This window comes from Myxine glutinosa, chromosome 8 (assembly GCF_964187855.1).
Source record: "Myxine glutinosa chromosome 8, kmMyxGlut1.1, whole genome shotgun sequence".
Lineage (NCBI taxonomy): Eukaryota > Metazoa > Chordata > Myxini > Myxiniformes > Myxinidae > Myxine > Myxine glutinosa.
Window position 1 is genome coordinate 88,738,577 of NC_136268.1, and position 14,180 is coordinate 88,752,756.

Consider the following 14,180-nt stretch of genomic DNA (forward strand, 5'->3'; position numbering starts at 1 on the left):
GGAGTGGAGGGGGAGGGGGGAACGGCTAGCTTGGCAAGCGATAGCAGGCTTTTTACTTTTATTTTTACCTCAATGAGGGCTATATATATAGTCCGTGCTTGGAGCCTTAAAGTTCAACATAAAGTTTTTTTATGAAAAATAATGCAGATGTATAACAATCCACCAATGCAAGTTCAGAAATGAATGCAGATCCTTTACTTTGCGATACAAATGCAATTCCCACCATTTCCACTCACGATCGAGGCCTCCACAGTGACCGCGCCTCTTCTTCCTCCTACAACTTCGTCTCACTTCTTTCACTCAAAATGCACGAAATTCTGCCGCATGAAATTATGTAGAGGCCTCGTCGGGGGGATATAAGGTAGATAAGGAAGGCGTTGTAACAGAAGAATCAAAATAAAAGTGGAAGAACATAAGGAAATGGGAGCTATTTTGGACCCACAGCCAAACCCGACAAACCATTGCAATACACCCCGAACGTCTCGCGCCGCCACAAACTACACCATGGAATTGCAGCTGGCACGGTTTTTTTAAACCATTGATATTAAAATAAAACGTAGCCTAAAACCACCGGGATTTTATGCCGATTCCGAATCTGTCTAAAACTTTTCTCCGCTGTGTAGTTCTTGAGTTATAAGCGGGGACACGGACACACGGACGGACACACACACGCACACACACGCACACACACACACACACACACACACACACACACACACACACACACACACACACACACACACACACACACACACACACACACACACCTCCTTTATATATATATAGAGATGATATTTAAACAAGCGTTACGCCTCGGTTCCCCGTCGGGGAAGTGATGTGAGTTGACAAAGTGGAAGACGCAGAAAACATGCTATGATATGATATTTCACTCACAAGGTTCAGACATACATGGAGGCGGCCATCTTGGATTTTGACGTGGCGACCCAATTTTCTATAGCGTTCTACCTTATGCCTAGATACACCCACACACCAGATTAGAAGTTGGTACTTCGCTTATTTTTCAAGATATTCCACTCACAAGGTTCAGACATACATAGCGGCGGCCATCTTGGATTTTGACGTGGCGACCCAATTTTCAATAGCGTTCTTCCTTGTGCCGAGATACACCCACACACCAAATTAGAAGTTGGTACTTCGCTTATTTTTCAAGATATTCATCTCACAAGGTTCAGACATACATGGCGGCGGCCATCTTGGATTTTGACGTGGCGACCCAATTTTCAATAGCGTTCTTCCTTGTGCCGAGATACACCCACACACCAGATTAGAAGTTGGTACTTCGCTTATTTTTCAAGATATTCAGCTCACAAGGTTGACATACATGGCATCAGACATACATGGCGGCGGCCATCTTGGATTTTGACGTAGGTTGCACCCACACACCAAATTCGAATGCGGTCCTTCGCTTATGCACGCACACACGCACGCCCGCATACACGACGCACGTACGGACGGACAGACACACGGACGGACACACGGACGGAGGGGAAAACCATAGTCCCCCTTTCGCTCCGCTGTGCGACGGGGGAGAAAAAGGTATGGACGAGTTATCACTAAACTTGGTGGACGAGTTGGTTAGGTGACAAGAACAAGCTGATTAGATTTTGGTTCAAGTCCGAATCCAGATCCGGCATATCTGTGGGATACAAAACAAACTGTTCAGCCTGGCGGAGGTATGCTATCTACCGAGTGTCGTTCTAGTTATATTATAATGTACTATGTTGCAGCCATGTATGTTTTCCCTACATTTGAATGCTTATGTTTGGTTGAATAAAACCATTATTACTACACCAAGAAGGTGTTACCCCAAAGGGTATTTTACATTATTTAAAAATATACTCGTTTCAGTAAAATATTGAAAAAGTGTTCATAGTCTCACCTTCTCTATCTACAGCAAGCTCTTGATCAAGAAAGTGGAGCTGTCGAGGGAAGTTCAATTTTCTTATCTTTGTGACAATTATACTCGACACCTTTAATTTGAAAAATGGTGGAAGATGGAGAAAACTACCTACCCTGTAGTGACGACACCTTGATTTAAAAAAAAAGTCCGCAATACTCCATCGGCTTTTAGACAATGACAAGCACTTTGGTCAGCAAAGTCATCTGTCCAGAGAGGTTCTGCTTTCAGAGCATAACTATCACCCTGACAGAGGTCGCAAAGCACAAAGAGTATAAACATTGTACCGGTATTGCAAAAATTCCATAATACAGTAAACTTTGTTGCATATTTTGCGATAAATTAGAATTGACTCTTGCGTTTCTTCCGCTTTCCTATTTTTAACGTCTCAGAAGCATTTAAAGACACCAAGTGTAACCAGAGCTTTGATCATTGGCAAGTAAAATGCAGTGTTTGAAGGGACCCCAAACCCAGGTTATTTTTGAATATTTAAAAATAGAGATAAAATCAAAACTTATAATTGTTCTGCTGAATGTGTAGCGGCAAGGGACGTCAGAAATGACATTTAGGGTCTAGTGATTGTCCAATGGCATTGAAGGCCGAGGTCCAGGACACACCCAATGAGACAGCCGATACAATAATTGCTCAATACACAAGGAAAACTCTTGAAAAGTGTCCTCTTTTTTTCAGGATCCCTCTCCGGAGTGTCCTCTTTTTTTCAGGGTCCCTCTCCGGAGTGTCCTCCTTTTTTTCAGTGTTCCTCTCCGGAGTGTCCTCTTTTTTTCAGTGTCCCTCTCCGGAGTGTCCTCCTTTTTTTAGTGTCCCTCTCAGGAGTGTCCTCTTTTTTTCAGTGTCCCTCTCCGGAGTGTCCTCTTTTTTTAGTGTCCCTCTCCGGAGTGTCCTCTTTTTTTCAGTGTCCCTCTCCGGAGTGTCCTCTTTTTTTCAGTGTCCCTCTCCGGAGTGTCCTCTTCCCCCCCATGCCCCTCTCAGTGTTTGTGTTCCTCCCCAGAGTGTCCTCTTTTTTCAGTGTCCCTCTCTGAAGTGTCCTCTTTTTTGAAATTTAAAATATGGTAGCCCTACATTATGAGAATATGGAGAGCATTAATAAATTTTACATCTTTTTTACGAGTAAGCTGTTGTTTTCATCAAGTTAAGTTTGAGCAGACACGGGTGGCTTTTGCATTTTTAGACACTTTCCAGTCACGAAAACACGAAACAGAGGGCAATATGCTATTTCCTATGCAACATGCTTCTTTGTTGTGGGTCAGCTATTTTAAGTCCCTGATTAAGAAAAAACAATCATCGTTTTGTAACCTTTGCTGTTGCGTTAAAGTTATGGGTATCATGTGATGCAATTTCTGTCGGCCACTGTGCTGCATAACCTGTGATTATTGTAGACATGCCATGGTGTGAGTCAGGTGAATGGTGCTTGTAATTTTCATCCTTTTTTATTTGTCAACATAAACACTCATAAGAATGTTACGGAACATGAATGCCATGTTCTCGTGGTGACTCCATTATGAGGATGAGAATACAAGACCCGTGGCTTCCCTGACAGGGATACCAATTTTATAGATAGAGATAGATTTACGCACATGAGAAGAATTTGAGGTCACGTGCATCTTCCCCTCTGTGAAGAACCATGCTGCATCAGTCCGCCACCCCTCACGTATGGAGAATACAGTGCAGAGGGGAAGAGGGAAATTCTGCCATTTTTGCTTATGTAATAAATAGATGGTATAGTGTTTTGACCGACAGGTTTTCAGAGAAAATAAATATTAACTTTCACCCTTTAATGCAGCTTCTTTTTTCACCTGCATTGCAAGTAGAGCAACCTGCTTTGTGACGCTTTCAAAGGCTGTGTTTAATCAGAAATACTGTTTGATCGGGCGATATAAATGTATTGAATATAGCAAGCGTTTTCTGAATCTAATCGATATGAGAAACGGGATCGAATGAGACATTATTATAAGTGAAGAAGAAGATGAAGGAAGAGTTTTTATTTTAATGTAAATGAGTATGGTTTGGATTCGTGGAGATTTGGAATCAACGTTGTGGATAAACATTGTTGTAGGGAAAGGGATAAGTGGTTGTGTTTACTTCCTGAGAGTGGTTTCATTGAAATTCATTAATCCGTTCTCAAGTTAACAAAAATAATTCCTGGGAGATCCTGCTCTCCATGCGGGGATAACCAGCGTCGCAAGTTGGCATTTGCAGTTTCGACACATGTGCCCATACACACAACCTGACCTTTTTTTTTTTCGTTTTCTTTTGCATCACAAACATTCCCAGGAGTTACCTGAATCCACCAAAGTTGGATTTGTTGAAATCGTTAATCCGTTCTCAAGTTATAACACGACAGACAGACAGACAGACAGACAGACAGACACGGCTCCTTTTATAATACAGAAATTGCTCATACTAGTGCAATTCATGGATATCCTACTTGCTTATATGAAATAATCAAAATCAAGTGGACTATCTTGTGATGGATAGAATGCAGAGTTGCATATTGCATTGATTCGCATTGGATGTAGAGGTGAGTTAGTGAAGACAAAATTGCTAATTGCAAACTGGTAATTAATTCCAAAGAAACGTTTGTTAATCAAATCATTTCATTATCATGTTGGATGTAGGCTGAAACACAAATTGCCCGTTTTGGTCCCTGTTATTCTGGGCACTGCAGGTTAGTATCCTTCTTGTTCACAGCATAACAAATCAAACTCCAAATGTCACATCCGGTCATTGGCTTGCTCTGCACCAAGTCCCCTCGGTTACAATGTCATTGCACTTCCTAAACCTAAAGGCTGCTCCATCAAAATAAAACAATCAACCAACTTCAGGAAAAAAAAAGACCAAAGGTTGCAACAGGTACCTTACCATGGAACCAAGCGGGTATTGCAGTGCTTACACCATCATAACAAGCCCTGCGAGGAAGCTCACGTTCACGAAACCATTGCACCACGGCCTCACGGGATTGCGGTCGTGGAGGCCGAGCTTCTGTTCTGTCAGAGACAGGAGGGGCAGAAAACAGTGTGTGACAGTGCCTTGTCAGGTCAGTCTGGTGATGTTATTGGATTGAGTCTTGCTGAGGTGAAAGACGGAAAGAAAAAGAGAAAACTGAGCATTATTTCATCTGCTAACTTCCCTACAGGCTTCCTCACCTGACTATAACGTACTTCCTTAAAATAAATGAAAACTACATTTATAGTTATTCATTGCTTTCAGGACATGTGAAGGATTACATGCACATTCATGTTTTCAGTACTTATGTTAAAATAAATTAGGAGTTGGCAAGAAATATCCCCTTCACTTACAACTCATCTTCATTTTAATGTAGCCCTCTGTTATTCCTTCTTTGTTCATTCTAAATTTCTTCTTTCCTGTTCATCAATTTGCAAAGGAAAACTTTCCCTTTCCATATATTCTCGAGGGATGGACTGGAGATACATATACTCGTCTCTTAGCTGTTTAGCCTGGGTTTGAATCCGGACCCAGCTATAAACTGTCATCCCGGTGTTTCACAGGCAGAGTGATTCATCAGTGTTTGTGCGCGGTCCCTCGAATGGATGTTGAGCTGGGTGTCCTATCTGCTATCATTAGTTGGTGGATGGTAAATATCCCACAGTGTCCTTATATGCCAAGACAAGTGAGTTATCACCAGCATCCTGGTCAAATTACAAATTCATGTCCTGACTAATTGCAGGGAAGGTATTGGCAAAAAACCAAGCATCACCCTTGTCAAGCAGCCAAGGACCTGACTTCAGCCAGAGCACACAATCAATCAATCAATCAATATTCCCAAGCTCTTTCACTTTTTCCACCCAATTGTTATCTTATATATTCTGTACTCTCTTGATGGTGTGCATCTGGCACGAACGGTATGTGCCTCCATTTCTCTCTTTCACTTTCCTTTTACACTTCTTTCATATTTGACAAGGTATGAGTCAGAGTGTCCACTTTTCCCCCACAGAAAAGAGGACACTCCCCACAAATCTCCTTTTGACACGGTCTGGCACCCTGCCCTGCTCACCAAACTCGCCACCTATGGTATCCATGGAAACCTCCACGCATGGCTTGCAGACTTCCTCTCTGGTCGTAGTCATCGTGTGGCCCTGAATGGAATTCTCTCATCTCCCCTTCCTGTTCAGGCTGGAGTTCCCCAAGGCAGTGTGCTGGGCCCTGTGCTTTTTCTGGTCTTCATCAATGATCTCTCTGACTCTGGAAAATCCTCTCTATCTCTTTGCTGATGACCACTCTCTGCCGCTCCATACCTCATCCCTCAGATCGAAAGTCTGCAGCCTCCTCACTCTCCGCAGACCTGGACAATATCACAAACTGGTCAAACAAGTGGAACATATCTTTCAATCCTGACAAATCTCACACTCTCACTATGTCTCTCCAAAAAGACCATCTGGACAACCCTCCCATCTACTTTCTCAACAATCCTCTCCAATAAGTTCTGTCACTCCAGCTTTTGGGTCTCACTGTCTGCTATGATCTTTCCTGGGAAAACCACATTTCCAAGCCGGCCTCCAAAGTCAGTTGCCGACTGGGCATCCTCCATCGTGCGAAGTCCTTCCTTGGCACACCTGAGCTCCCCACCACATACAAAGCTTTCATCTGCAGCTTGATGGAGTACTACTCTCCCCTCTGGGCTGGTGCTCCTGCCTCACACCGAGCTCAGCTTCACGCTGTAGTAACCAAAGCTTTCAGAATCATTGGAATCTCCCCCGATGAAGCCGATTCTGAGGGCCTTTCACTCGCTCACCGTAGGCAGGTTGGTGGTCTTTCTGTCTTCTACATACTCCTCTTTGGCCTAGCTCCCCCAGCTCTGTCTGTGCTCTGTCCTCCAAATATTCCTTCAGGTCGCACAATATCTGCCAGAAACCCTCTTCTGGTGAACCTGGCAAAATCAAGACTCTCTGCTCATCTTCACTCTTTCATTCCTCTTCCTGGAGACAAACAAACTCTCAGAAGCACCTCGACATGACTCGAAAAGAAGGTTGTGGAGGATATCACCACAACCTCTACTCTACTCAAAGCAGACAAGAGTGCAGCACTTATTTGTATAATGTTGCAAATTCCAAGTTATTCAGAATCTTCTTCTTCTTCCTTAACGTCCACCATGATCCCACCTTTCTTGGGTGGGTCAGCCAGGGGAAACTTGGCATGATTCTTCACAAACTGGCTTCCCAGGCCTGACGTTCGACTAGTTAGGGCAGGAATTTGGAATTTGGCCATGGTGCTGGTGATAACTCGCCTACTCTACGTGAAGGACACCATGGGATCTTTAACAACCACAGTTTAGAAGTGAGTATGCGTACACCTCTAGGTCCGCCATTTAGGCCATCCTGTCAGGTTGCAAGTTATTCAGCATAAAATGAAAAATCCAAAGGCGAGATACAAAGAAAAAAACAAGTACAAAGGCTAGGTTGAGCCTAGCCAGAACATGATAAAAAAATTTTTTTTAAATATATTCCTCAATGACTGCAAAGTCAACTAGAACGGCATGTGGTAGAGAGCATACCTCCGCCAGGCTGAAGTTTACCTTTTTGTATCCCACTGGTTGGTTGGATCTGGATCCGGACCTGAACCAAAATATAATCGGCTTGTTCTTGTAACTTACTCAACTTATCCACATAGTTTTGTCATAATTCATCCACAGCTTTTTGAAACATGCTACATATCGTTTTTTGGCCTTTTAATGGTGAAGAATCACTTTAAAAATTTTTTAAATCTCGTATCTGGATTCAAATCTTCACCAAAATCGAATCAATTAGTCCTCGTCACACACCCAACCTGTACACCAAGGTTCATCGGAATCCATCCACAATTTTTAAGATATCCTGCTATATATCGGTTTTTTTTTGCCCTATATATCTCAATGGTGGAAAATCACTAAAAAATTCTCAGTTCCAAATCTGGATCCAGATCTTCACCAAAATCTAATAATTTCGATCTTGTCACACCCAAACTCTCCACCAGATATCCTCCAAATCCGTCCACAAACAAACATGCATAATACAAACAAAGAAATGAGACAGACCGACATTTGACGAAAATTGAAAAATGTACAAAATAACAAACAGACAAACAGACAGGGGTGAAAATATAACCTCCATCCACCTGCGGTGACAAAGGTAACACCGAACTTGGACTAACATCACTCTTCCCTCTTGAAAGAAGAGCTCCCTGGCATGAGCACAAAAGTATGCGGAATGTGCTAATTCAATTGCCAGAGCAATGCAAAATGGCGGCCATAAACAATCAATAAATAAAAATCGGTTCTGAAAGTGTGGTGGTGTTGAGATATCATCAAAATCTCGAGAATAATAAAAATATTGGAAAACAATTTTTTTTTCTCCCTATTTCATACTCTGTCTCAATGATCCCACGAAAGTCCCTCCAGTCCTCCAAGTGAGATGAGTCAAATGTAAAGGTTATTCAGCCTGCTACTTAAGAGCCAGCACTATGGTGTCAAGGAGACAAAATGTAATTGTGTCTATTTTGATAATCAAGCCATCGAGTGCTCAACACCCCAAGTACACATGGCACACAAAACATGCTGGCAGAACCGGCACCGCATTTTAAAGTTCATGTCACATGAACCAGCAGGTTTGTGTGCAAATGATTTCCGGAGCATTCTCTAACATAATAAAAAAAATCTCCAACAAGGCTGCTCAATCAGCCCAGTTTGGTCCGTGCCGAATCAAAAGCACCGTGACACAGGATCGTCATGTGCACATCTTGCTTCCAATCCGGTTGAGATATCGACTAGGTTGAGCTCCAAATTGGATAGCTATTGATTTATCACCGCAAAAAACAATTACCGAATGGACCAATAAACAAACCGCAGCGTTGCAGGCATTACTCATGACTACCACGTGCCAGCAAGTTCCCAGTTTATACGTATAATTTTTGACATGGATGAAAAATAAGAAAATAAAATCTAAAAATAACTGGTAAATCAAACAGCATCACACAAATGTAGCCACCACTAATTGCTGCCTCAAAAAATGTCACAACTATAGCGAAAGACAGTCCAAAATTACCATTCGCGTGTGGTTTGTGCACCTGTATGGGCTGGCAGGATAACCTATAGGTAGGTACACACACTCGCCTCCTGGGTGTGTTTGAATCCCAACCCATCTAGAAACTCTCATCCTGGTGTTTCGCAGGCAGGGCGATTCATCAATGTGTGTGCCGTCCCTTGGATGGACGTTAGACTGGTGTGCCATCTGCTCGCACTAGTTGGTGGATGTCAAAGATCTCATGGTGTTCTTCGCATAGAGTAGGCAAGCTATCGCCGGCACCCTGAACAAATTACAAATTCCTGCCTTGACTACCATTTGGGAAGACAACGGGAAAAAACCCCAATATAATTCTTGCCATGAAGTTTATTTGGCAGCACATTGTCAGCCTCCAGGCAGAGTACCAACAATTGTGTGTGTGTGTGTGTGTGTGTCAATGTATATACTATATACTGTATATAATTTTTTTTTTTTAGCATTCATATGGTTTGGCTAGGTGTTGGCTGTAGCCTGGTGTTGGCTTAGCGGTTAGGGTGCAGGCTTGGGATCCTAGGATCCTGGGTTCGAATCCCGGTCGATCGCAGAATTAACGCCAGGGGGGTTGACTCAGCCTGTCATCCTTCCGAGGTCGGCAAATTGAGTACCAGCTTGCTGGGATGAATGATCCCGGTGTGTACCCTGGTTTAGAATAGGTACACCGTATCCCTGCGCATCGTAAGAGGCGACCAAGGGTTGGCGCCAGGAAGGGCATCCGGCCATAAAAACATTGCCTCAACCAGGGAACCATGATTGTCATGGGGCCCGCAAGGCTAACCCCCGCTCTGGCGGGGAAAATGGCCTTAAAACGATCATTCATTCATATTCATATGGTTTGGCCATCCAGTTCAAGCAAATGAGTCTTCTTTTGGCATATACCATGTGTTTTTTTTTTGGCTGTACCTGCTTCCTGGTTTTCCTAGTTGCAAAAGGTTGTGTATCTCTTCAGCAAAGAAAGCATGGAGCTTCTATTTGCTTGCTGTAACAGAAATCAAGAAACAGGACATACAAAGGTTTGCCTAAAAATGCCAGAAATTATTTTGGAGAGTCCAGAAAATAATCCAAATTGGTGCCTCGTTTGTTTGTTTCTTTCAAACCAACTGCCTTGCTACATGAAGCAGGTTGACCAAAAAGCTGAGAAGCAAGTACATATTTGATTTCTCACTTCCATTCAGCTTAGAAGCCGTTATATTTCCACAAATAAATGAGGGTGTGGATCATTAGGTTTCATGCTATTGGATCAATGAGGATATCGTGTCGAGCGATCGACCAAACGCAAATCGACCAAACAATGCAGCATAAAGGGAATGATATGATAATGTCTTCCTCAGGTTTGTTGACATGCTGCTGGGGATGTGATGCTTCATATTCTGACACATAAAAATGTTCCCCCCAAAAATGGAGACTGCAACACCTGCAGTTAAAATTTCATACTAAAATCCAGGTGTCTGTGTCTGACGATTTTTGACCATGATACATTCGGTCATTACTCATCCAATCTCAACCAAACTTGACAGGATGACTGAGGGTCACACGATGAAGGTTGTAGTAATCATTTCCGCAAATCGTTGTAGAAAATCCCAAAGGGGTTTTCCCCACCAATGGGGTTGCGTGTTGAGGCGTTTATCCGTGTTAAGATAGCTTTATCGTGGCGTTTTTCCAATGCCGCTTGTAATAACAAAAGCACAATATTAATATTACAAAACAAAATTAATAGGAATAATAACTTCTCCTTGAACAAATGTCGTGGCAATGTTTATAGATAGCTTATCATGCCATCTGGTGGGAGCACCGGCCCCTACTAAAAGTAAAATTATTTTAAACCACAAACACATATGATAATGCTGTTTAACACTAAACTGAAAGAAATTTGGAGTAATCTCGACATCCATGAGGCAAATTTTACTTCCAGAACTGAACTAAGATCTACTGTAATCGATATACCCCACAAAAATCAATAACATGACTCTTCCTGCTGCCAACGTGGCATTTTTTGTGGCGTTTTTCCAAGGCTGCTTCTAATAACAATGCTAATGATAATAGCATAATATTAATGTGATTGCAAAACAACATTAATACTTATAATATCCACCTCCCCAAGGGGTATTGCCTCCTTGAACGAACGCTGTGTTAACGTGTATAAACAGCTTATCGTGGCGTTTTGGTGGGAGCACCCCCACCAGAAGTAAAGTATTATAAACCACAAACACATATGATTACCTTTTGAAACAGTCGCTCCTGCTGTTTAACACTAAACTGAAAGGGAGGAAACCCAGGGTATGTTCAGTTACCAAGCAGCTAGCTAGCATTTGCCAAGTCAGCCGTTCCTAATCAACGGTTTTGAATTGAGTGCTTGCTTGAATGCTTAAACCACTTGGCGAGCTCTCTACAAGAAACTTGGTAAATGAACGCACCCCCGATGTTCTTGAGGCTGGACCCTAGATCAACTGTAATCTATATATACACCAGAGAGGAATGACCTTTCCTGCTGCCCCTATAGGAAACGGGTGTACTAATTACCTCAAAACAGCAATATAGAATGAAGTATCAACAGGTATGCCTACCTGGGGGAGAGTTTTCCAGGTCTTGGAGGCAGTGCTGGTTTGCCTCCCGATCCATTACCGAATGCCTTTTTGAGGTCTGAAACTGTACCATGCTCAATGGCACGTAAAGACTGCCGTTTGTACTCCTCACGTGCCCGTGCTGCCCGGCGTCGCCTCAGCTCATCAGCTTCCTTTGACTTACGTACTACAGGTGCAAAGAATGCATCATATGTAAGACGCTATGGAACGTCAGAAAAGGTAATTCAGTGGCATTTTATAAATTTTAGCAAAGTTTGCTTTACCAGCAAATTAAATTCAAGCCAAACAGATACAAACGCCAGCTCAGTGTGCACAATATCTCTAAAGAAGGAAAGATTTATTAGATTATTAGATTTAAGGTGGCATTATAATCAGTACACAATGGAAAGGTATATTAACCTATTAGCATTCATTTCTCTTGATAAAAATTGGATCTCACACACACACACACACACACACACACACACACACACACACACACACACACACACACACACACACACACACACACACACACACACACACACACACACACACACACACACACACACACACACACACACACACACACACACACACGTTTAATTGTGCTCTTGAACAAGGTTGAAAGCATCAATTGTGAAACGGAGAACGTTAAGCAAATGGGAGTATCATTTATAGTCTTCAAATATACCACGATAGTCAACTTGTTTGATAAATAACTGTTCTGACATGGACATATTTATTATGTACACATGAGAAGGAGGGGTGGAGTCAGGGGCAGTCTTAGCTCTGGGGCAGCTTGGGCAATTGCCCAGTGCCCCCTCTGGTGGTGGAGGTGAGGGAGGCGGCGCGGCCAGTTGGGGTGATATACTCGAGAGTACGGATAATTCTGGCAACCTTCTTAGTTGGAGTGACAAATGGAACAGGAGTATCAGAGTCTGCATGAGATGGAAAACCAGGAAGAGGGTGTCCCTGATCATCGAGGGTAGAATTAGGAACAAAACGATTTGAAAAGAGGTTACCCTTATCCAGAGGTTAAGTAGCACCCTCAGGTCCATGAAAGAGCGGAGGTACAGAAGATTGTTTTGTGGTTGAGTACACTGTTGGCAATCCACCAAAAGTCCCAAGAGCCAAGCTGCTGAGTCGCCATGGAATTGACTGCAGAAGCTGCATATTGCTGCTTAGCATACTCAAGAACTCTTGTACAGTGGTTAATCACTTTGAGGAGCAGACAGGGGTCTCAACATCATGTGCAAGGGTCTCGAGAAGAGTGGTAATTTAAAAGGTCATCTTGATGGAAGAATTTAAGAACAGTATCCCTTTAGACATTAGGACACAACTTTATGATCATACAGTTGGGTGAGTTGAAAAGAGCTGCAGTTATTGCAGATGATTATGAGCTTGCCCACAAAAAAAGTGTTGTTCTTCCTGGTTACGGTACGATGGGGTATAACAAGAAGGTGGTTAGTGAACACCAGTCAGAGGAGGAGTGGAAAGACCATTAGGGTCCGTCGGTGCAGTCTCCAGTTAGACAGTATGATTGGTCAAATAAGGGATCTGGCAGGAGCAACGCTCCAATGTGTTATTACTGCAACGAGAGGGGACATCTGAGGTCAAATTGCTGGAAATTGCAAAAAGAAGAGAAGCAGGGAGACTCTACTAGAACTATCGTGTTGGTTAAAACCAAAGGTAGGTGGTCCGCAGGCAGGTAGGTGGTCTTTCTGTCTTCCACCGACTCCTATCCGGCCTTGCTCCCCCGGCTCTATCTGTGCTCTGTCCCGCAAATATTCCTACAGGTCGCACAAGATCTGCAAGCAACCCTCTTCTGGTGAAATTGCCAAAATCAAGACTCTGCTCACCTTCACTCTTTCATTCCTCTTTTCTCCCACCTCTAGAACAAACTCCCTCACTCTCTTCAATCCCACTCCTCCCTCCAGGTCTTTAAAACAGCTGTTCACCACCATCTCTTATCTTCCCCAATCCAAAACCTTGATCTCTTCTACCCCCGTTAATCCACCCAAGATCCACTTTTTTGAAATACCAACTTCTTTCCTGGAAGTCCTAACAGTGTCCATGTGTTTTATACCTCTCCCACCCCTCCCATGCCTCCTCCCCCCAAGCCCTCTCCCTCCCACAGATCTTCCGTTGTCCCTGTTCTCTGCTGTTGTACTTGTGTGCTTCCCTCTCTCTCCCCATCTAGTCTCCCACTCCCTTTTTGTATGTTTTGTGTGTCGGTTTTTTAAATTTATTAATGTTAGCTCTTACACAAGCCTCGATCTTGTAGCCAAAAAAAAAAAAAAAAAAGAAAAAAAAAAAAGTGGTCGGCCTCAATGACTGTGCCATGTCAGTTAACCCTTTGAGTATGGGATTTTTTTTTGATAAAAATACCCCCGGTACGGGATTAATTTGGCATTTTGGTACTGGTATGCAACCACGTACTGACGATCTATTTATAGGTGTCGTCTATGACGTGTAGTAACGTCATCCGTACACAAAACTTTTTCGCGGGTTGCGGCACTGGACGTCATCCGTACTCAAAGGGTTAAGTCTGGAGATAATGTGGACCTTGTGAGTCCTGCACTGGACATTTGTAAAACTTTTGCATCAAGGGCCAAGTGTCCTGTGATG

The 14,180-nt window shown here is 43.0% G+C and overlaps 1 protein-coding gene across 1 annotated transcript in view; it reads right to left on the reverse strand.

Annotated features, from left to right (window-relative positions):
* Nucleotides 1-14,180, reverse strand: part of LOC137432687 (SH2 domain-containing protein 4B) — a 145,956-nt gene that overhangs the window by 18,787 nt on the left and 112,989 nt on the right. The window contains exons 6-7 of the mRNA XM_068124797.2: nt 11,553-11,736; nt 4,799-4,923 (exon numbers count right to left, since the gene is read on the reverse strand). Coding sequence (XP_067980898.2) covers nt 4,799-4,923; nt 11,553-11,736 — 309 coding nt within the window. The remainder of the gene's footprint in view (nt 1-4,798; nt 4,924-11,552; nt 11,737-14,180) is intronic.